We start from the raw sequence: 24008 nt of genomic DNA on the forward strand, positions 1-24008 counted from the left end.
CTTTTCACTCCTCTGGACAAAGCAGAAGCCACCCAGCTCTCTAAGTTGGTTGTCAGTAAGGGCATTTCGTTGTTTGGGCAGTGTCTCGTGTCGATAGAGCTGTTTCCCTGTCTCATCTGGAAAAAAGGCAGCAGGTCAGATGGATGCATCCAGGTCTAGAATCGGCTCACCAGTCACAGTCAGACCATGCTGAACATCAAAGTGGCTATCAAAAGAAGCCTCACTTCAAAGAGAGGGTCAGCAAAATTTTACAAAATTATACGCAGACTTTTTTAAGTAGCAAAGATGTCTACGAGTCAGAAGGTCAGTTTTCTTGACACTCAAATTTACACTCAAATATAAAATAAGTACTTCGAATTATTCCAGTATATTGCTGCACTTGCAAAAGTGTTTGAAAGATCTATAGCTTACCCTGAAGTTAGTTTCTGGAGTTTGTGGCGCTAACTGCGTCCGTAATGTTTCTTCTACTTGATTATGAACTGAGGAAAACATATACATTAAATATAAATGAATACAGATTCCAATGCATTTCCTTTAAAACTATCTAGAGTCTCATACTGATCCCCAACCCCGTAGTCTGACAGCACCTCAGAAGTATTAAACTACTCCCTCGTTCTTCCCTGCAAATAAGAGGGTGATCCTTAAAGAGAATTGACATTTTTTATTATTCTACTGGGTCATTATTTTCCCATTCCAGCAGAATAGTTGGAAAATTCTGAGGCAGAGTTGTTCATTCAGATCTTCTACACCCCAGTGACTTCTGAATTCTGCCACATTTCTACTTTTAAATCAGAAAAATACTTTTTTCAGAGCAACAACTTCCATCTTTTTCTTTGCAGGTCTTTTGCCTCTTCCCCTTTTCTCAGGAAACAGCAGCGTATACATTTTTAGCAAGTATCTTTTTAAAGATACTGGATTTGCCTGGATACTGGGTGCTGCCTTTGAGCATTTACTAAAGCTGTTCCAATTACTGGCTACTCTACCTGAGGCTGCACGGCTTTCAGCCACAATCTTGTAACGGTAGGTATTTACAATTTTCTGAAATACGTCTTTTGCACAGAAATATTCTTTACTTGATTTCTACCTGAAGGCAAGAGTAAAAAGACAACTTTAACTCTTCTTTATTTAAAAAAAAAGTATTGTTTCTCTATCATTTGTGGAACCTGGAAGCACTGATTAAGACGCTGTTATTATGTGTACAAAGCTTAAATATCAGAACTGTAAGCTGTAAATCTCAATGAGTAGTCAGGAGGCTCTCACTTGTTGGCCAACCCTCTCTCCACACAGTCTTCTGAATGAAATTAAACCCCGTGTTCCAGCCCGGTTATTCTTAACTCCTTCATTCACTGTTCTAACATAACTTTCAGAGCTTGGGAAATCAAAGCCAGGTGTGCGGGCAGCAAGACTACTGGTGACTTTCAGGCTCCCTCAAATGAGAAATGGATTACAGACATTACAGACATCTTTGGTTCTCTCCATGTTGGCTGGACCAAGTCCAAGACATAAGTATCTGAAGAAAAAGGAGAGCAGTCTCCCAGGAAAAGCAGATCTCAAGTTACTCCCTGGCTGACTTCCTGCAGGCACTAATGTATTTCTAGCAAGCCTTTCTGTGATGTTACTATGAAAAGCATGCTGCTTTAAGCATATGCACTAATGAAGAATTGGCACTTTGCACAAAAATATCTTTCCAGCTTAACCTAAATTTCATCATCTATTCTGTAAAGGAGTTCCAAGGGCTAGAGATGACAGTAAAACAAGAGGAAGCTTAAGGTGTCACCCAGCTTGGTTTAGTAAACCGTAACAACAAAGGATATGATGAGGCTCCAAAACAAGCTGTGGATGATGAGATGCCCCCTAATGCTGCCGGGCCCCTAGTCCTACCACAGAGTTCATTGTATTTCAGGGTTCTTTATAATATGCTTCCCTCCATATAGCTAGGCATGTTATCTTCACCAAGATGATGTTTTTAGTAACTAGTCCTAGTGCTAATCTCTGTCTAGTTCTTTCTTCCTCCTTGCTGGGTAGCCAGGTCTACGATGCCAACAGTTACCTGCTTTGTCAAGAAAACTGCTTTTCAATCTAGAATCCATATCTTTAGGGATTTTTTCCAACCGTTTTTCACGTTCTTGAAAATGTCCTTCTCTATTCTTGTCCTTTGTTGAAAAAGTCTCTTTGCCATTATCTCTCGTTATGCTAAAATCTTTTCGCATTGATTTAAATACAGGGCCCTGCTCGAACGGTGAAGTGAGATCCTTTTGGATTGCATTTTGAATCTGAATATCTTTTTCACTGTCCAGCTCATGCTCTGTAACCCTCTTGCCCTCTTCTAGATGGTCTTCAGCATGAATTGTGGAAGGGAGAGTGTCTTTTGGAGTGAAGTTTTGATCATCTTCATTGTCACTCCCAACAACAGGTATGCCTGCCAGATCCCCCGAGTTCAGAAAATAATCATCATCATCATCATCATCCAGCAGTGAGTTTTCAGATCCTGTTCGATTCTGTATTCCATACGATACGCTGTCGAGGGCGGTTGTTAAGTTGTGGTCAGTGTCCTCAGACATTTCTGCATCCAGGATTTCACCACCTAGGGAGAAGAAAATAACAAACAGTCAGAAAATTCGCCAACTTTACATGTAACAAAGGACGACTCTAAGTGCCCTTTGCTAATCTAACGTTGCAATTTCTTGAAGCCATTAAGTATTCTTGGACCAACATTACTGATAAAACACTGCTGACAAAGGAACAGTTCTGTCCCACTCACTAGATAGTGAAATACTAGCTGAACTGAGTAAAACTCATCAAAGAAAGAAAAAACATTAATTCATATAATTTGTAGCGTTTGTGCAGAAGGCAGTGCAGGGAGGGAACAAGTAGCAAGGGCTAAGAGAGCTTTTTTTTTTTTGGCAGCAGCAACACTTCTAAGAAGCATTTTGTTGAACTACGGCCTTATGTAAATAAATAAAAATACTTACATTTTTCTGTAATATCAAATACCGCATCAGATTTATCTTCAAACTGTAAAAGGAAAGCACTATATCATTATCTCGGTCAACCCGGATGCACTTTGCTAAAACGTACCCAACCAAAAACCAAACCGACACAAAGAATCACAACTCCTTCCCCTTCCTTTCCTGCCCCAAGCAAAGTTCGATTTAAAACTGTTGCATTACCAAGAAGTCACAGTTACCAGAAGTTCAGAAGCAGACACAAAAAATGACAGAGGAAAAACTGAGAATGAGCTTTGCTCAACTGAGGAGTCGCAGGAGAGACGGGAGGGAAGGGAAGGTCAGAATTTTCACTCCTACATGAGATATCTGTATCAGGACAAGACTATGGATGATGTACTGACACTCTACAAGCCTTCGTTTCAAATAAATGTTGTTAACGAAACAATAGCAGCATTTACAGCTTTCACTAATGGGGGTGCACAGATTCAGAGGCTCAGTCCTTCTAACAGGGACTGTCTCCTTTCCAGGAACTCTTATTTCCTAACAGTAATGAGACAACGAGTACCAGTAGGAGCGACTGACGAAGACCCAGATGATGACTGAGCACTGCACACAACATCTGCTTTCATTAAACATTCTCTGACAGATGTTAAAGTTGACAGCATGTCTGGAGAAGCGTGAGAACTGAGAATAATTCAAGTTCTGTTTTGGATGTCCAACTCTTACTAGCGTTCCTCATTTCTGCCTACGAGATAACAGCGATTAAGTCAGCTCTCCTTTCCCTGCATCTCCGGCTCTGCACTTTCTTTCCTGGTAGATCCCACTCAGACTTCAATCCTTAAGCCACCTTAAGGAGAGTAATGGGATTTGGTAGCAGAGGGATGAGCTCTAATTTCACTGAACTCGAGTCGATAAACTGGAGATTGCACAGGGCTGTGATGGGAAACTACCAGCTTGGCAAAAATCAGCTCCAGGAAAGGATGACAACATATTGTCTCGGGATGCATCGGGTGGCAAGGGGTCCATCAGCCTCCTGATATTGCCTGCAGGTCTACAAAGAGGCGTTAGGTCTTTCAGCTCAGTTGACACACAGGGAATGGAAAGGATGTGTCCAAATTGTCTTGGAATACCAAGACCATTTGAGACTGCACCAAAACTTTTCAGCTTCTTTGAGGAGTGAGAGTTGAGGCTGGAAAAGTGAAATATGGAAACAAAAGAGAAATTAATGTTATGCTCCTCAAAACTGATGCAAGTCTGTTCATTGCAATTACCTAGAAGAATAAAAAAGGGAGCAAACACCTTCCAGGAAGGTTTGCAAGGCCTGAGTTACTGCTAAAATGATCCCACAAGGAGGTGGAGGTTTAGCACTGATCCATGAGTCCACTTGTAGTCACCTAAATTTACACTAGTGGAAAATTAATCCCCATAAATACTGGATATGCTCAGTTCTAATACCAGATGCTGAGGACTAAGAGAGCAGCGGTGCATTGTGTTTACAGAACAGAAAAGGGAACTTGTTGCCATTCGGTAATAACATCAGAGCATGAAGCCTTGGGACACAAAACCGTTTAGCACAGGTCCTTTTCTCCTCGCTGATCATCCTTGATCCCCTTCTTGCTTCCCAGCAGCAACGCCGTTTTTCTTCAGAAAAGTCTCAGATAATTTGCTGGTAGGATGAGAAAAGTTCTCAGTTGAGATGAAGCACTAGATCATCCTGTTCTTGAAGCAGATTTATATCAGAGCAGCTCCTTGCCTCTTTTGAGATCCCATGTACCTGTGGGAAAGCATTCCAAGCTCTACCACCATCTCATTCGCTTTACAAGCAACAGTCCGGGCCTCCCTAATTAACGATTTTATTCCAAGAAATGACAAGGTACAACTTGGCACGTGTGGGACACCTGCAAGCGCAAGGTGCTACCATAAATATTTTGAACAGGTTTGACAAAATTTGCAATCTATTTGGAAAGAGTCCAAGACATTTCCCAACCATGAGGTCATCCTATAAAAAACCCGCGCTACGTTGGATGTTCTTCCTCTTCCTGTAGTGGGGCTCTCAAAGGAAGAGGTGACCTTGAAGATCATCTTCTTTAAGATGCTTTGGGATGCAGAGGAAGGTTTGTGTTTGTGTCAGAAGCTTACATTAGAAATATTTATAAAACTGAATTTCAGCAATCTCATCTAAGCCACCATCTGATGGTAACAGCACCATCACTCTCACAAGGTGTAAATCCCAAGACCAGCAAGCAGGGCAAGCTTTTGTACACCTGTGTGTGTGGACACATGTATTTACACACACAAATATATTTATATCCCCAATAAATGACTTATTCCATAACTGGACTATGCCCTGCAATGGGCTCATATGTTTTTCTGAATTACTGTTGGATATTCTCTCAATTCTCCTGATTATATTGACTCCTTTTCCAATCCTGAGTCCTCTTACAATCTTGTTTAATGCCCTATCAGAAGGAAATTTTGTGTATCCACAAAGAGGTGCCTAAAATACATGTATCACCTTGTATCAGTTTTAAATAAGTTGCCTTTCATTGGATTATGCTCTTGCATTACACAGAAATCCACGTAATAACGCCCAACTTACCACTACCACGTTATTCCACTACATCTCTGCCAGACAACTCCCCTCTCCACTCCTCACACCTCCTCCTTCCATGGCTGCCATTCACTCCCAGTTCCCTTCATTTCTTCTGCTCAGATTTTTTTTTAAGATTCACTGCTTGAAAGGGAACAAAAGGACTCCCGAGGTAAACACGAAACTGATTCATCCGATGGCATTTCCTACGGGTCATTCGAGGCAGGCCTAGGAAGAGGCACCTCGATTTCCCACAGTAAGTCTTTGATAACTACAGAAGGGAAAGTATCCAGAACAGAAAGGTTTCGGTTCCTACACGCCAGGCTTCAGATTCCCAACACAGCCCTCACGACGCGCTTCCAGCTTTAAAACTAAACTCAAGACTGTCGTACTCCAGAACACCTTCATTTAATCACCGCGGATAAGATTTTGCCAGGGAATAGCTTAGTGATACTTAGTGCTTTTAAGGTAGCGAGCGTTCCCTAAGAGTGTAAAACTGAACAGCTCAAGCATGCTAGAAGGAAAATTAAATGTTTTAAGATATATTCTTCTTAGTGACTCTGCCTCACTAGCTAGCATTGTACACAAAGCCATGCTCTGCCTAGGCAGGCTGGAATAAATAAATAATACACAAAAGGATGACAAAACAATTAGGTATTCCTGGAAGCTGTGTGTTTTTGTTAAATTAAGTATTCTTCACAGCCAGAAAACGCACTGCTTTTACAAAGAGATGTTCCACTAGGTACGTCTTTCTCATCCTTTTTAATTGTACACCAGACTCAGCGTTAACCCCTCCTTGCTTTCAGCGGGTGGCAGAAGGGCACTGCTTACACTTTCATACAATGTGCTCACGTGAAAAAGCTAAAAACCTGCTCAATTCTTTAACAGCATTCAAAGTTGCCATAGCATCCATAAATCCGACAATTAATAGATGGGTTTTGTGTGCAATGTAAAGAGAGAAGCTGCCTATGGCTCCAACCTTGTTTTGTATGCAAAATAATGTATATAAACAATAACCCAACCCCCACGGCAACTTTACAGACCTAGCACACGTCTTTCTAACATGCCTGCTGAAGTTTGATCTTAGGTTTCACTGCATCCATAAGCACACTGTGGAAAGGAAGCAGACATTAAGGAAAGTGCAATTAAAAATAGTCAGAGGTCTTTCAATTCCTTGCCCTTCCAGCTGCCCTGCACTACACACTGCAGCACCGCCCCCCCCAGCTTCACAATTCAACAAACTGATAAGGAAGGTGCAGGTTTTTCAAAGAAATGATTTAAAAATTGAATTGCTCTTCTTGAACCGGCTTGCGGGGAACCCAGGAAGCATCCCCTGACCTTTTCCACATGACACCCCTAGGAAGGGATGCCGAGCAGGCAGGCAGCCAGCCGCGCTGCACCTCTCCTGCGGGGAGGGAAAAAAAAAAACCCTGCGGCACGAGAGCAGAATTCAGCAGCAGGTCTTTCCCGGAGCTGCTTTTTGCCGAAACGCAGACAGACCAAGCGAGCCATACCTTCACGGCACCTAGGGAGGGAAGAGCAGAGGGTAACAAAGAGCCAGGCTGCTGCAGATACCTGCTACAGGAAAAGAACGGCTGCGGCAGGAAGAGAACCCGGCGGGGTCAGGCGAGCCATAGAGCTGGGCGCTCAGCGCGGGCCTGCAGAGCCCCCTAGCCGCCCCGGCTCCACGCTGGACACTCGCCGGCCACCACCCAAGGTATCGGGGCTCCAGCACCCCAAAAGCAGCCCCGCATTGAGGTGCCGGGAGGCTCGGTGCGGGTTTTGCTGCGAGAGCGCGGCTCAGAGCCCGCAGTTCGGGAGCGGAGCCAGGAGGATGTGAACTTTGCAGATTCTGCAAGGTTTGTGCTCAGGCTTGAGCAGGCATTTGAGCCAAGCTCGAGACTTCAAAAGACTAAATCAGTGACTAAAAACGATCTAAGAGTCAGGAGATGGATGCTCCGAGAGGTATTTTAAAGGCAAAATTCAAAGCAGCATCTATACATGCAAAAAGACAAAGGCAGACATGGTTCTGTTTCTTCTGGCTCCTTACCTTCCTGGTCAAGAGCTGCAGTTTTGCTTTGCATCCCACCTCCTGACGCATCCGAAATTTTTGCGACTGAAGTTTTACGCATCTGAACAAGAAAGTTTCAGCACACAGCATTCAGGCGTGCGCTGCAGGCGTTTTTGGCTTAAGTTTTTCAGAATTGGGAATGAATCACCAGGACTCATGGGGAGCCGCTGGGCACAAAAGTGCATCAGCCCTTTCTATCCCCAGACTTTGCTGAGATTCCTGAGAGTCCTGAATATTCATGGGCCGACTCTACACAAAGCCTCTGTCGACCTTATGGTCTGCATCTCCCCCAAACACACACAAACGAGCTGCAAACTGTTCCCAGCCTATCTGGGGCCAAGCAGACGAGCCTGCCAAGTAACAGAAGGTTACCTGATAACGCCTTATCTTTTCCCAATGATCAAAGTTTTTATCTACACCTGTACAGAACAGAGGGAGATTTGAGTCTTTGTCCCACTCCCTTCCTCGAAAACCCCACAGCTCCCTGCAGGAAGCCTTCACCTTGCAACTGTTTTTGCAGAGGCCCCAGACACGACGTGCTGATCCACAGCCCGCTGGATGCTCGGGCTTTGAAAATTAAGAAACACACACACCACAAATCAAGCAAACAAACCAAGGCATCCACAAGAAAGGCTTTCTTTTAAAAACAGAGAATTTCTCTCCTCTAACCCTCACCCCAGCTACGTGCTGAGCTTTCCTACCGCAGGTGAAGACGCTCTGCGACCAACCGGTGGCGCTGCCATTTGGGTTAACCTCAATCTCTCCGTGACATTAAATTAGGACAACTCCTACTTCTCACAGCATACACCAGAAAAACTAAACAGTTCACAACATTGCGTGGATGTATAAATCTCCAAAACCAGACCTGGGTATCCATTATAACAACACCTGTTTCTGCGCTGTGGTGCTAGGCGAGCAATTACTCCAAACCAAATATTTCACATCAGCCGTGTATTTTAGCATCCCACAAGACAGCACTTCCCAGATGACAAGTGTTTACTTACATAGTTTGGCCACATCTTTCAAAAGCAAATAGCTATTTGGAAGATGAAGTTCTGCAAAGCACACAGCCCCCTTTATTCCACTTAGCTTAGAAGCTGATATCTCATTAATCGCGAGCCATCACCACATCTTTTAAGGGAAAGCCAGTCCTTGTTCTACAAGGAAGAAACAACAAGGATAACAACCTGGGGTGTGAGGACCAGCACTACAACCCAGTAAAAATCCCTCTACTCAATGTCTCCCCCAAGAGGGCAATTAACACGTTAGGAATTATTTGCTACTGGTTATGGTAGTAATAAAAAAAAACCCTCTGTAAATCAAATAAAGTGATATAAAACCCAAGTCATCTGCTTTTCATCATCATCTGCCCTCAAATATGAAGCCCACAAGCTGGCTTTGCATGCAAACCAGGCCAATGTACAAATGTAGCACCTTCTGCTTGTTGATAAACACAGCGGGGATTATCAGCCCTCCTTCCCAGGATGGTTTGTATCTTAATGGGCTCACACTGGTGAATCATCTCATCCACCATTAGGTACCACAAGTCTTTTCCCTTCTTGTAAGAGTTCGGTGCCAACGACAACAAGTGGTGGTGAACTGGAGAGCCTCTAAGTGTGTGCAGTTTTCCCCTACTTCATTATTTATTTCAACAACTCCTAGCAGGCAACATTGAACATACTGAAGACATGTCTGAATTCTTGAGCACATGGCATCTCTTTGAATGAAGCTGAAATCTGTTTACTTTTCAGATTGATATTTTTTAAATCAATGTACAGAAGAGGAGGAAGCCATCAAAAATTAATGAAATAAAGTAAGTACTCCAACATTTCTCCTGTAGGAGGACAGAAAAGACTCACAGGTAGATCTCTTCATCTTCTGTCTAGGACTGTTCAACAATTTAAACCATCCCAATACCCAACGAGTACGATCTGGTTTCTCTTTTTTATAAGAACACTCCAGAACTTCAAACTACTTCCAAAATTATACACATGCATCTAAAATAAGTAGTAAATAAGGTAACCAAAATGAGATATATAGCATTGTTCCTCAGTTAGTCTTTACGTAAAAGGCCAGCATGGATCAACGCACAGTTGGATATATAGAGTATAGTTGGGTCAATACTAGTTTGGGAAAGTAAAACTGAGTCTAGGAAAGTACAGCCTAACATTTTTATTTCCCATGAAATTTCTGAGTAGCACTTCCAGAGAGCCAGAGTTATGGAAAAAGAGTGTGGCAGCAAATGTCATCCACTCCAGGTCTTGAGGTTACCGATCTGCAGCCTGCTTAGCACTTAAATCCCTCTCCTTTTTCCTGATATGGCTAAACCACAGCTCATGCTAGCAGATTTCAACTTCTTTCAGACTCAGCTGTGATGTGACTTTTGCTTCAGCTTGGCACGAGCTTCTACAAATAATGTAACTGCTCCGGCAATCAGCAGCACGCAAGGATTACTTTATCACGGCCTCACACCTACAGAGTTCATGAAGCTCTCTACTGACCTTTCCATAACAGAGTTCTTTATATCCCTTACTTATCTTCCCAGACTGAGTCTTACTCACTCTTGTTTTTCTTTTTCCACTGGACAACTAATTAAAAAAACAACCTTGGGGGTGTACTATAGCCATCTCCCTCTTCTGTCCCAGTGGAAACACTTTTTTTTCTATTAAAACATGCAAGGCAGAACGCAGGCTAAGATGATAGACATGGAGAGCACACAATGCTGCTGACATGCCCTTGATGAAATACGCTCTGCTGGAGAAACCTTGTTTTGAGGAGTTTGGCTGATCACAGAGAATAAATGTTATGAGCAAAAGCAGGAGCAAGTGCTGCTTTCATGCAGTTACCACGCTGTTAGAAAATGGATGATGGAAGTCACCTGAACAGAGTTAGTCACTGACAGAAAGCCTTGAAGAGAATTCACTAAGTGAAATTTGCTGCAAGGCATTTATGGAAAAGCCAACGTGAACGGGAATGCCTGGAAGAAATGATGGGATCCAACGACGGTAGATTAAAAAAAAAAGTTGAGCTAACTGCCTTAAGAATGTTGGGGGTGATTTCAAAATTAATTTCCAGCATCCTAACCATGCAAGTAGCCTTCAAGTGGGCATAAACAGCTTACTTTATTTTTCCTTATTTTATACCATGTGAAGAGCCCTAATGTAAAACACTGAGATCATTTATGCTTCTTTGACGTGGCAAATTCAAGGCATCCTTTGAGAGCTGCACAAATCCATTTCCATCGTCTTTGTCCCATTTAAGAGGAGTCTAGTAGCAAAACCTTCTGAATGAGACGACCTCCTCCAATCTTTGAATAAAGCCATGCAAAACTTAAAATCTTTTGCAAGACGTAGACATGCAGGTGCCCACCTATTCACACCAAGTTGACTTCCAAGAGCCCAGGGGTCAAATTCAGCAGCGTGCACTGTACACCACAAATTGCCCTGTCTTGTTCAATGCATTGACCAAGTATTGCAGTAAATAAACGATCATTCTACTCATAACACAAACTGTTCAAGACAGCGAGATTATATACTAATTACAGCTGAAGTGCCACAAATGTTTTAATTTAAAAAAATTATAAAATTAATCTTGATATTATTCAAAAAGTTGAATATGTTGATATATTTTCTTTAGAATATGTTATATAAAATATGTGTTTACCTATATATGTAATTTATTTAGAAATTAAAGATTAGAAATTAGGTTAAAGTAGAAATGAACCTCTAAAACTACAGCTTAGCCACAAGAACTTTAAGGATGCTATCTTACACTGGCAAAAGCCTCGTTTTTCAGTTTGTTGCTCCATGCTTTGGCTTGAGCTAAAGGATGGCACCTGCTTGTTGATGCATTCTGCAAAACGCCATTCTTGGTGCATGCACTTCTGGAATAATAACCTTTGCAAAAGACTTTAATATTGAAAAGGACACCAGCACTTGCTAAGTTCCTCTCTGAAGAAATTATTACATCAATCTTTATTTTTCCCCTACAAAGGAACATTATTTAAGAAATGCTCGTTATTCCTTGGGCACAGCATTTGAAAGAGTCTGTCACCTTAATTTCCTGTAGCATGGGAACTGAACCACTCGGGAAGAGAAATGGGATATGCAGCTTTTCCAAGCCCTCATCACTTACTGTTTTAATGGAAGCCATGTAAGCGCACCGTGTGTACAGCATACTCATCTAATTCTTCGCCGTTTCCATCAGTCATTTGAGCAGCCTGGAAGAATTCACTTCTCCCCATGTTCCTCAAGAACATCTTAGTGCATAAGCTGGTTTTGAGATGGGGAGAGATGCAGAAATTCACCTCTCAGACTCTGAAGATTTCACACGGATAGAATGTGGTGTATCGGTGCTACTACTCATATTAAAATCTCACAGAAGCCTTTCTGGCATAGTTCAGACCAACCTTGCTGTCAAACTTGGGACCAGAAAGGTCTTTTCCTTCAGGTTAGATTGGCAAATTGCTCCTTACTTATTGCTTTCAAAAAGTGCCACTTTCCTCGATCATCTGTAAATTTTACCACGCAGTCTCTGCCGTAATGCCCCCAAGGACATGTGGAGTAATAATGGATGAAGATTTTGGGACTTACTACTTAGCAGATGATTATCTAACCAACACAAAAACAGGTTTTCCTGGGACCAATGAAGACGATACTGACTCAAAGGTGCTTTTCTTTGGTATTTCTTAGCTGACAGTTGGCAACCTTAAGAAGAAAAAAGGTTTTTTTTTTTCCATTGGGCAATGCCAGGTGACTTGTCAACAGGTAAGATGAGAGTATCAAGGCGATGGGCATGCTGAGACCATAAGATGCTAAGATGGAGACTGCACAACATCTCCGAGCAACCTGTTCCAATGCTTGACTGTCGTCATGGCATAAAAGTTTCTCTTTAGTCCACTAACATCTCAACGACTAGGAATGAAGTTTTATTTAAGATTTCTTAAGTTACTGTCTTACATCCAGCTACTTCCCTTTAAACTTCTTGCAGACAGCCAAAATCTTGATCCTCCAGCGATACGTAGTTCTTGTGAGCAATCCACAAAATTCTTTGAGTTTGCTCATGAACGAGTGCAACTGGTGAAAGACACGGCTTTAAGACAGTTCAGCTGTGAAGTTCACTTCCATGACTGCAGCGTAGCCAAACGCCTGTGCAACTCCTTCAATCGTACCCTGGAAGGTCACCCGTTCTGCTTAGCAACAAGTAGTTTCACTGCGATCACAAGTTTCACGTTCCCTGCAATAAATTCACTAAGCAACTCTTCTCAAGCATAGGAATGGGAAACGTTAGATAGCGTTCTTGCCTTTTGCAAGGCTAGAGAATGGGAAAACTTCCTCATCTTTGGGAAAAGGGATCTGGACGGCTCAGAGACTTGTACTAACCTAAAGACCCTTCCATACAAACTGAAGTGCCCGCTAGCAGTGACTTAACCTCATTTCTATCAGAAAGTTTTCAATCAAAATTTACAATGCGTGCATGAAGTTGGCCTTCACTTGTTGCAAGACTACCACGAGCACTGTTTAGAAAGTTATTTTCCCTTGGTTGCTTCACGGGCTACAAGACACCGGCAATAACGAACCTTCTACTTGGTTAAAGGATGAAGATTTCTTCAAGCAGGGTCAGATGCCCGCTATACTTACAGACCAAACCGCGACAACAAAGGGCCAAGGCTCAGGACCAGCACTAACAATGGTGCTGAGATGCTTGCAGTCCGCGATGCTTGCCGTCCACGTACCTAACCACAGGATGGAAGTGCCACCTTGACGGCGAGCTACAGTTTGCCGTGGATGGGTGAAACACATCAACAAAAAGCACCAAGAACATTGTGGTTTGACCGAGTTGGCCAGCCAGCTGGCGGTGACAGATCCTCGTTAGCCATCAAGTTTACGCCAGATCCTTGTTAACCGTTAAGTTTATTAGCTCAGCGACACCACGACGCCGATCGAAACGATGCCTACACACATCTCCTGGGGGGGGGCAACTGCGAGAAAACTACACAAACCTTGGGGGCAGCCGGATGGGAGGCCCGGGGGGACGACACCCCTCCATGCACCCACCACGGCAGCCCATCCCCAAGCCGGGAGGACCCCAAACCCCCCACCCCCCACCTGCCCAGCCCTCCCTTCAGGGCTGGGGACAGCAGCAGAGGCTGCCCCCCTCACCCCCCCCCCACCCTCAGCCCCCCCCCTTGACGCCCCCCACTCACCCTGGTGCAGGGGCCGGGCCCCTCCTCCTTGGCCTCCGCCATGTCGCGCCCCCCCCTCAGCTGTCCGGGCCCGGGGGGGCTCCTCGCTCCCTTTCAACCTCGCCTGTGTGCGTCCCCCCCCCCCTCCTCTTCCTCCTCTTCCTCCTCCTCCTCCTCCTCCTCCCTTCCTTCTCCTACGGGGGGGAGGCTCCGCGAGGTGCCGGGGCCAGCCCCGAGCTGTTGCCGTAGGCTGGAGGCGGGGGGGGGTCCCGGCGGCTCCCTCAGGGCTGAGGAAGAGGAGGAGGAGGAGGAGGAAGATGAGGAGGAGGAGGAGGGGAAGGGGGGGGGGGGGGGGGGTCGGAGCCGCCAGGCCGCGAGCCCGCTGCCAGCTGCGCCGCCCAGCCCAGCGCGGGGCCACAGCGCGCATGCGCCGCGCGCCTGCGCGCCCCCGCCCGGGCCCGCCTCCCCGGGGCAGCCCCGCGCATGCGCCTCAGTGATGAGGGGGGATGAGGGGGGAATGGGGGGGGAGGGGGGGGGACATGGAGGACCTGAGGTGGGGATGGGGATGGGGAGTGAGGTGGTGGCTGGGCAGTTGGGCAAGTGTTGGAGGGCTTCGAGTGGTAATATGGTGGCCAAGTGGCGCATGAGGTTGTGGCATGGCCGCCTGGTGTCGCCTGGCTTCGTGTCACCAAGATTTACCTCACCACACTCGGTGTCACTGCACCCGGCCTCGTGTCACCTTGGAATCACTCTGGTGTCACTTCAGCTGGCCTCATGTCACCCGGAATCACCTCACCACACATGGCCTCCCCTCACACAGCCTCACCTCACCCCGCCTCACCTCTCACCCTGCCAGAGGTCGAGCTCCCCCATATTTCCAGTCACACCGTGTCCGTCCCACCTCAGAGCAGCACCCAGCACCCACCCGCCACCCGCCACCCAGCCCTGGGCACCATGAGGCTGTGGGGATCAGTCCTGTGGTGCAGGGTGAAGCAGGATCCCCACACCTCCCGTTATGGAGCGCTCCAGAGGTTGGCGGTTTGGACCTGTTGGAGAGAGTATATATTTTATCTATTATTGCAAATAAGTAGTGATAGGACCAGAGGGAACGGCCTCGAGTTGTGCCAGGAGAGGTTCAGGCTGGAAATGAGGAGACATTTCTCCTCAGCAAGAGCGCTCAGGCGTTGGGACGGGTTGCCCAGGGAGGTGGGGGAGTCCCCGTCCCTGGGGGTGTTCAGGGAGAGGTTGGACATGGTGTTTTGGGACACCGTCACTGGGTGACACTGGTAGTAGGGTGATGGTTGGACCAGATGATCTTGGAAGTGTTTTCCAACCTTACTGATTCAATTTATTTGCTGGGCGGGATGCTCCACACGCTGCAAAGCGTCATTGTACAACGGTAGCGCATCATGAGCCAACTGCAGTGAGGATGTAACGCGCCTCTGAGCCCACGTCAGCTCACTCTTAATTTTGTACTGCTGTGGAGTCTAGAGCTCTTCCTTCCTGTGCCGAAACGCCTGCACGGCGGTTTCGAGAACTGCATGGAGTATTTGCAGGACATTTTTTTTTTTCACTCCACTGGAATCAGCCTACGAGTATAGACAGACCTGTTTTGTATTTATTGTGCCTCTACTGTATCACTCATGAATGAACCATTATGTAATTTTTTAGCTAATTTAACATTTGTTGGTACAACTGTAAACCAGACATGCTTTTAATGTTGGGATGGATGTTTTATATTTGACCGCATTTCTCCTCATCTGGCATCAATCAAAAGTTCATGTGAGGGTTGTTTCTACCAACTCGGAGGACGTAATCCCAGGAAGATTTGCGTATCCCTTTAACCTGAAATACCTGCAAGGTCACGTTTTGGTTTCAAAAATCAATATAACTTTTCAAGGTTAAAGCCTAAATATTTAAACCTTTGTAACGTTGCCTGTCATTTTAATGCTTTCCAATACTTAAGGCACTCAAAATGTTAGCAAGACATTAGTCTATTATGAAAAAAATATGAAATTACAAGTGAGATACAGATTGTTGCTTTTTTTGTTGACTGTGAACAGTCAAACATTACCAGCACCTACAAGTAGTTGATAAGAACAATGTGTTCCTTTCTCCTCGCTATTTAAATAATCTAAATGTTAATTAAAACTTTGTCTTAAAGAGAAATCTCCACTTCCTAGCTTTATCTGATTTGTACAGTTAAAGGGTGGTATTAAGCAGCAGCAGCTGCATTTCAGCGGTGAATGGAATGAATCTTATGTAAACACTGTCCTTCGTCTGGCCTAAAATGTTAGATACATCATCTTGGGATTCGTTTAGGAAATCCTGTCAAGTCTCTCTTTAGAAGTGGCAGCATTCCACTGGCAGTGAAATAATTAATGAAAGTAATAATTTAATAAGTTATGAATAATGCTTTTCACGTCCTCAGATCGGAAGTAACTCCAGTTGATACGTCATTTTGTGAGATATCTTAAGGAACTGGGGATTCTGTATGTCAGAGGATGTCACAGGTAAACCGTGAGCTTGATGTGAAATTAAGTAATTGTTCAAAAATTACATTTATCCTTAGATAGCTGCAGATGAAAAGAATGAATATTTTAATCAATTTAATGTGCACGAGATATAGTAGCAATCAAAGCTTTTTATATGGCAATATTTACATTAGTTTTGATTCTCAAAAAGCTAGAAATTCACAGTACAGGGCTGCCACATGTTAATTTTCCACTGGAGACGTATTGAACATGCACAGATTTCTCAAAGCATGTGTGTAGCAGCACAGATGTGTTGTACATGTGTAGATGATGTAAACACTGGAAATGCACCTATTTTCAAAACAGATCTTCTAGAATGGCAGAAAATACAAAGAAAGAAGGAAAAAAGAGCCCAGTTAGAATATAAATATTTATAAATGATCTAAACAATTAGTAACAATGTTGAAAAATCCAAGTATTCAGAAGTCAGGAGAAAGACCTTAAAAGATGAGATTAGTTTACGAATTAAGAGTTTAAGGATAACAAACTTGTTTTTTTCTTTTTGACCTCTGAATTCTGAGACTTTATAGTGCGCTGCCCGCACATTTTCAGGATTAACTTTAGGAAGTGGCAGGAGGTGGGAGGGAAGAAGTGGTATGCATGTTTATTTGTTTGTTTGTTTTAACTAAACATTTATTTTCATGTAAGCACAGCTCCAAAAGCTCAGGCATTCAGAATAACCTCAACCACCATGGGACTTCCAGTAACATCAGAAGATCTGACAAAACTATTATTATAATTTCTTTGGGCTATATTTTAAATTCCTATAGTATTGTATAAAATGAGAATTTCGTATAATTTGCTCAGAGCAGGCTAATGTGAACAAACATCTTTATTTCATTGCATGTTTTTCATAAGTAAATGAGGGAGCTGGTGGAAATATTTTGAGTTTTCAGTATTCGACTCACAACGCTTTCAGACCACTAAACAAAATATGTTGTTAAAAACAGATCCTGCCATTAACGTGGAACACAATAAAACCAGATGCTATGGAAATCTACGCCTGACGGAAGGTTTGCTTAAACTGGTGCTGTGGACAGACGAGAGGGTGACAATAAGCACGGAGCATTTAAAACTCTCTCATCACTGGTATGTATGCTGTGTAGGCATCTCTCAGGCCTTTGAATAGGGCACTTGAACTACTGCAGCATGTTTTCCAGCTTGTTCAGGCCTGACTTAATTTTGACTCTAAATGAGCTGTGTGTGTATTAATGTGGCTAAAAAAGACACTGCATAATATGTAGATAATGTGGTGATGACTAGTGTAGAACAGACCCAGATAAATGCCTGGATAAGACAGGGAAAAGATAAGATTTTTCCACAGAGTATTGTTTCTGAATTGCTTTTTAATTTACCCCCGGAGTGCCCATATTATAATCTGCTGTACAATTCCGCGTGCGACTATTTGTCTTTAAAACAGCGACATTTAAAAAAGAAACCATGGAACTCCTTTCACATGCAGGCTGCAGCTCAATGAACTGGATGAATGATCTTTCCACATCCCCACAGGCACGTACAGCTGAAGATAGATCACCCAGAAAACCTGCCAGCCCTACATATTGAGGTCAAGACACTCCCTCCGTGCGAGCTCAGGTTCTGTTCAGAGAATTGCAGGTGCTGCATGGTGTTGGCCAGATGGAAAACTAACGATGGAAAATCTTGTTTCCTGCTCGGTCAGCTCAGTGAGTATCCTAATAGGACAGGCTTTGTAGGGTGGGCTGAGAAACACGGCTGGTGCACATGTTGCACCTGTGTTTGGGGTCAAGAAGAGCCTCAAAAGCACAATGTGGGATTGCTGTAAGAATGGACAGCGCTCGTTGGCTCAAAGCATCACAGCCCTGTGTGGTTGTGGGATGGGATGTCCTGAGAGCAGGGACAGCAGTGAGCAGGAGGCTGAGGGAGCAGAACTGGGAGAACTGAGGGAACAGGAGAGATGAAGGCAAGGCGGCCTTGGGGTTGAAATATGTTGCTTTGGGCACGTCTTTGTGCATGGTGTTGGGAGGGACTGAGACCAGAGGCGATGTGAGGCCAAATCTGCATCAAATATGAAGAGAGGCACTGGCAGTGCTAGGCCAGGGAGCAGCAGCTTCCCTAAATCTCCATCCACAACCAGAGGAGGCTGCCTGGAGCTCTGAGGAGGCGATGCTGGGGAGGAGGCAATGCTGGGGAGTGAGGTTAAGAGTCAGCCCTGGGTGAGGGAACACACAGCTGGCAGCTGTGTGCGTGGTGCACTATGCCCTCAGCCTGGAGGCATCCCCCCAGCGCTGCCAGCTCTGGAGGCTGAGCTGCCAGCACCTTTTTCTGTCCCAGAGATGGGCAGAACTGCCAAAAATGCTTCGTTTTGGAAGGCACCTCTGCAGACACGAGCAGCTTCCAAGGCAGGGCTGCAATCACTTGAGCAAAACCAGGGGATATTTTAAGGGGAAAAAATATCTAGTGGAGTCTCCTCTTGGTGCACAGCAAAGCAGTGCTCCGGGTGGGTTTGTCTCCCAGCACCAGGGTGCTCTGGCTTTGTCCCCCAGCGCCCTGATGCACGGGGCCAAGCGGGATTTGCATTTCCATGGCACTGGTGATGTCAGGGGCCTGCACAGCGAGGTCCCCCGAGGCTGCGAGGACAAAGGGGATCCAGAGGCTTGGAAACAATAAAGATCAGGGAAAGAGAGAAGGCAAGTTTTTAAAAAGCAACGCATTCAGAGTGCTTAGTCATAGATTCACGAACACAGGAGGGGTGGCAGAGGCCTATTTTCATCCTGAAGCTCCCCCTCACGTCCCAGACTTGCTCGGCTGTGTTTGCTGTTGAGATAACATCCCCTTCCCCCACCACCCACAGATTGCTGGAGGAACAGCCGTTGAAAAAAAAAAAAAAAAAAAAAAAAAAGGCAGTTGCCTTACTCTGCCTGCAGGAGAAATGTCAGGAAGTGTCTGATGGTGGGTGGGATGAAAGGAGGAAGCTGAACTCAAAAGAGAATATTCTAGCTTAGCTCTGCTCGTGCAAACAAATGCCCCTCTGTATTTTGCTTGATAAGAACGTGCAGTGGCAGGGTCTTCCCGTGTGCAGGCAGGACAAGCGTGGAGTGGTTGCTTACACACCTCCCAGGGATTTGATTTGTACTTGCTGCATTACCCAGAGCACTCTGTGAACTGGAGGGTGAAAAGACGTAAACAACTCGGCAGAGAGACGAGCATCATCAATAATTAATAGTGTCTTTTTGTAATGGGGATGGTCCAGTATTAATTATGAAGTTAATTTCGATTTGGATGTGGGCGTATATGAAATTTGGACCAGAGTTTAAGTTCAGTGCAATCACGCTTTTATTCTAATTACAATCATTATAAATCCATTCTGCATCTTCTTTTTAAGTCTCAATAACACAGACTTCTGTTTTCAAACATGCCAGGCGTCAGCTTTTGCACACCAGCTATGGCAGTTCTCAGGTCCCCTAGGTGAATCTGGTTGTAAATACAAAGGAAATTGTTTTCATTCGTTGCCACTCTGCAGCCCCACAGAAATGCGAAATTACGCCAAGAACGTAGGTAGTCATAAATACATCGGGCTTCTAAAATCATACAGTCAACAATGATGAAGAAACTTAACTGCATACATCACGAAATATTTAAATAGATGGTGACCAACATGTGCAAATCTGGTAGCTAGACTTTTACGGCTATTTCTGTACTATAAACAGCTGATGCTGCTCTGTGCCAGACTCCCCATCTTTTTCACTCCGTAGCCTTAAGAATTGTCAGGATGCCATCCACTACTCACCAGTTCTTGCAGTAGTTCTTGAAGCCAATTTTTGCACTGGGTGTTCCGTTGTGAAAAAGTATGGCAGACGTACAAAATGCAGGGGGAGAAGAGGACTGGGGTTATAAGAGCAGGGATTAATGTTTCCTTTGTGGGTTCAGTGATGGATTCATGGTTCTTTTTTCAGGCCCTGTGCTCGTCTTACCCATCCAGTCTCACCAACCAAACCTTCCCTCACAAACACGGGAGCACACAGCACTGTTGAGGAGAGCAGGAATGTCCTTGGATCTGCTAAACACTCCTACAAACCTCCCACATCGGCTGCATTGCCCATCCTGGGAAGAAGAGTGAAAGGTAAAAAGAAGGGAGAGGAAAAGAGGAAGGGGAAAAGGAAAGGGAAAGGAGGCAAAATTCCTCTTGCACTTTCTCATGAGTGTACTGAACGTTTCTTCTGCAGAAGACCTCATTTATGTGACTTTGATGCTGGTTTGGATTTTGATAGAGGACTCAGAACTTCTGCTGCTTAAGATATTTCAGGAATTTTAATTAGTTCTGAGACATTAGAAATGGAAAATCCTGAACTTTAACCCTTTCAGGTTGAGAGAACACAGTCTCCAGCAGGATTGTGAACTGTGGGTGCGCATAGAGGTCAGACAGCAGACTTCCCTGCAGATCCTGTATTATCTTTCTTGTAGACTCTTCAACCTGATTCAGATCTCATTTATTCCACTATAAATCAAGATTATATCCAATGAAATCATTGATGTTACTGTGCAAAAACAATCAACCCTTGCAGTCGTTCTCTGCGTTTGCTTTACTATCACTGTAATCTCTTATCTGGCCCTGCATTACTTTCACTCATCTGGGTTAAAAAATGGCCTGCGGGCATATTTGTCATAGTGTACAGGAAAAACCTCTCAGAGAGCAGATTTAATCAGTACTCAAGCAGGGAGTGAAAACAGTGGAGGAGGGAGGGAGAGAACTCTCATCATCAAGTGCCACAGGAAAGTTGCTGAGCGTTCTGCTGAGGGGCTGAATGGCTACTGCAGCTATTAGCCACTCCTTTCATCCCCCCTCTGAGCTTTATGCACCAGAGGTTGCTGTAGGCATTTTACTTTCTCCTTTATTCTTTAAAGGTGACGCTGTTATTCACGAAACTGTTGAGCCCTGGAATAATGAAACCGTTCTGCAGAAATCCCTGCTGTTCCAGACAGGTTTATCAGAAAGCACCACAGATTTGACTAGCAGAGCCTTTAGCAGGCTCCAGATTTCTGGGTGTCTCACTGCTGTGATCTCTCTGTCTGCTCCTGTCTTTTGCTTCATGATTTATTTTTTTTTTAATTGCTGAGCATCTCTCGTTCAGAGATACTACTTGAATTTTTGCAAACAGCCATTAAACATTCCTCCTAGATCAAAAATGCCAAGGGAATGCCCAGGGAATGCAGACACAGCGCCTCCTCACAACATTTAATTGCTTCTTTTGGTGGTGTACATTACTGTGACTCGTGCAATTTTAGTATTTGCAGTATTTTGGACACAGAACCTCATGGGGTAATTATTCTTACTTAGCAGGTTGGACACATGCAGCTCTTCCCTCCTGCAATTAATAGTATGGAGATAAAGCAGATTTCTTCATGTCAGTTCTTTGTTTATGTTTACAGGAGGAGGAAATGGTTTAGGGAAAAATTATCTAAATGAACTACCTGCTGAGATCCATGTGTTTCTTACCTGAAGATTACCCTTCGCTTGATGGCAGCTGAGCTATTCCTAACTTCAGACCTCTGTGTCAGCCTCATTTCTTCCTTCAAATATTTCTTCCAAAGCCTGCTACAAATCTTTTTCTCTCTTCAGCTGCAGACCACTGAAGTTGTCCGGGTGAGTTTCCAGTCTCAGGCACAATGTTTATTTGGAGTGGGCCATACTGTGGAGAACATCCTCGGTGTTTGTTTTTGTATTAGAGCAGCAAGTTGCCTAGTGTGAATATTTACAAAATCAGGTGATTGTTAGCCGAAGCCATTTTTATTTTAAGTCTCGGAACCTATATTGGTGTTTGTTTGATTTCTGTGCCAGGGTAAATATTCACATTGCAGTTACAGTGTTACAAAAGCAGGTACTCATATCCTGGCTGCTACTAGACACACGGAAGTTCAAAGCTACTTTGTAGACTTCAGCTGAGTTGTCCATGTCTATGCAGGTCAAGGACTGGAATTATACTCCCTATTTCTTTCAAAGGATGATAAAAATTAATACCTCCCTAAAATATAGTTCACTTGTACTTAGGACCCAACAAAGGTGAAAACAACTCTTTTATACTCAGTATTTTTGTTGCTTTCTGAACAGAAACAACCAAGTGTTGCAATGAAGCCATGCCAGTTTTTGTGCAGTAGGAGCCAGTCCCAAATTTCTTCTTCCAGTGCTTTAACCTCTGAGACACCTCGTGGTGGAAGCGTTTACTGCTGGCACTGCGGGGCTGACATCGCAGGGAGAATCCATTTTAGAACAGAACTTGGGGCTTGATTTCTGCTGCAGTTGGAAGCGGCTGAAGTCCTAAAGCTGATGTAATACTGATTTGGGTAAAGGATGGATCTCCAGCAAATTTTTGTTTTAAAACTTTAAAGCCCCAGGGAAATTCATTTTGTTTGAAGCAATGAAGTCTGCCTTTGCCCAGGGCTTCACAAATATTTTTGAGATAGCTTGGTAATATTTTATCACAGCAACGCAACAGTTACAGGTTATGTCCACGTAAGGCAAGCATGTGGCTTTCACTTGGGCTTCACACAAAGTTTGTTACTGTGATCTGAAACTGAATGTGAAACATCAGTGGGAGCCTGGGAGCCTGGATGGATGAAAACCTTCATTGAAAATGTCACGTTGTTCTGACGTTAGCACACTAAATGCGTCTCCAGTGCAACACCACTGAAACCAATGATGCTAAATACACGGAAAGTACTTGTGGTCAGCTTTCTGTATTAGAATGTGTAATTTTGTCACCATAACAGTTTTTACAGCATCTTTGTTTTTCTACTCAGAAATCACAGACCCTGAAAGAAGCGGTTTACATGGTTGTACATTTGGGGGGATCGACCTCCAGTCTCTTATCAGCGAAGGTGCTAAGCACAGAGCCCTGTCCTTTGTTTGCAAGGCGCTGGCAAATTGCAATGGCTTTAATCAGTTGAAATATCCATTTCTGCCACTTCCCTGTTAGGTTTTTCAAACAAAACTGGGTGAAAGCTCTCCCAGCCGCGACCTCCTGAGGGGAGTTGTGCAACACCGCCAGCCTCCGCCGAACAAATAGAAACTGGCATGGCAAATGTGCGCTCAAAGTAGGAGGGAAAGGCGCCAGCCGTGCTGGAAGGAGCCAGAAGCATTTTGAAAAGAGAGCTGAGACCCAGATTTGATTTTATTTTATATTTTATTTTGTATTTTAATTTACTTATTTTATTTTTATTTCACTTTACTTTATCTCACTTTATTTTATTTCACTTTATTTCACGTTATTTTATTTTTTTCTCTCAGCCAAAGCCTGCAGCTGCTGTGCCAGGAGCACCCCAAGGCCCCGTTCCCCCGCTGAGGGGCTGCTGAGGCGAGGCCGGGCCCCCCCGGGGTTGCCCGGGCCCCGTTGCCCCGGCGGTTTCGCGCCCGACTGACTCCGCGGGCAGCCAATCAGAAGCCGCGCTTCCTCCCTAAGCTCGCCTCCCGCCGCTCAAACTGCCCAATCAGCGCGCGGGAGATTAACGGATCATCCTGTCCCCCATGTCGGCGGTCAAATGAACCAATCGGCTGAGGGCAGGCTCTTCGCCAATAAGATCAAAGAGCTAGGGGAAGAGGGGCACGCGATTGGCCACTCGGCCTATCAGTCTTCACCGCCGCGGCGGGCGATTGGCTATTTAGGGCTAGGGGGCGGTTTCCGGGGGCGGGGAAGGTATATTAGAGGCG

General features: G+C 44.6%; 1 protein-coding gene across 8 annotated transcripts in view; it reads right to left on the reverse strand.

Moving 5' to 3' along the window:
- LOC137842917 (zinc finger MYM-type protein 4-like) overlaps positions 1 to 14207 on the reverse strand; it is a 44898-nt gene extending 30691 nt beyond the window's left edge. For 3 of the 8 annotated variants that reach the window (XM_068657582.1, XM_068657579.1, XM_068657588.1), the window contains exons 1-3: positions 2973 to 3015; positions 2051 to 2584; positions 412 to 479 (exon numbers count right to left, since the gene is read on the reverse strand). In XM_068657582.1, coding sequence (XP_068513683.1) covers positions 412 to 479; positions 2051 to 2561 — 579 coding nt within the window. In that variant the 5' untranslated portion in view covers positions 2562 to 2584; positions 2973 to 3015. Of the gene's footprint in view, positions 1 to 411; positions 480 to 2050; positions 2585 to 2972; positions 3016 to 7052; positions 7077 to 7588; positions 7859 to 13814 lie in introns of those variants that run through there. The other 5 variants (XM_068657581.1, XM_068657578.1, XM_068657583.1 and 2 more) reach the window with 5 other exon arrangements.
- Between the last annotated feature and the right edge of the window lie 9801 nt (positions 14208 to 24008).

Source organism: Anas acuta, chromosome 21 (assembly GCF_963932015.1).
Source record: "Anas acuta chromosome 21, bAnaAcu1.1, whole genome shotgun sequence".
Taxonomy (NCBI): domain Eukaryota; kingdom Metazoa; phylum Chordata; class Aves; order Anseriformes; family Anatidae; genus Anas; species Anas acuta.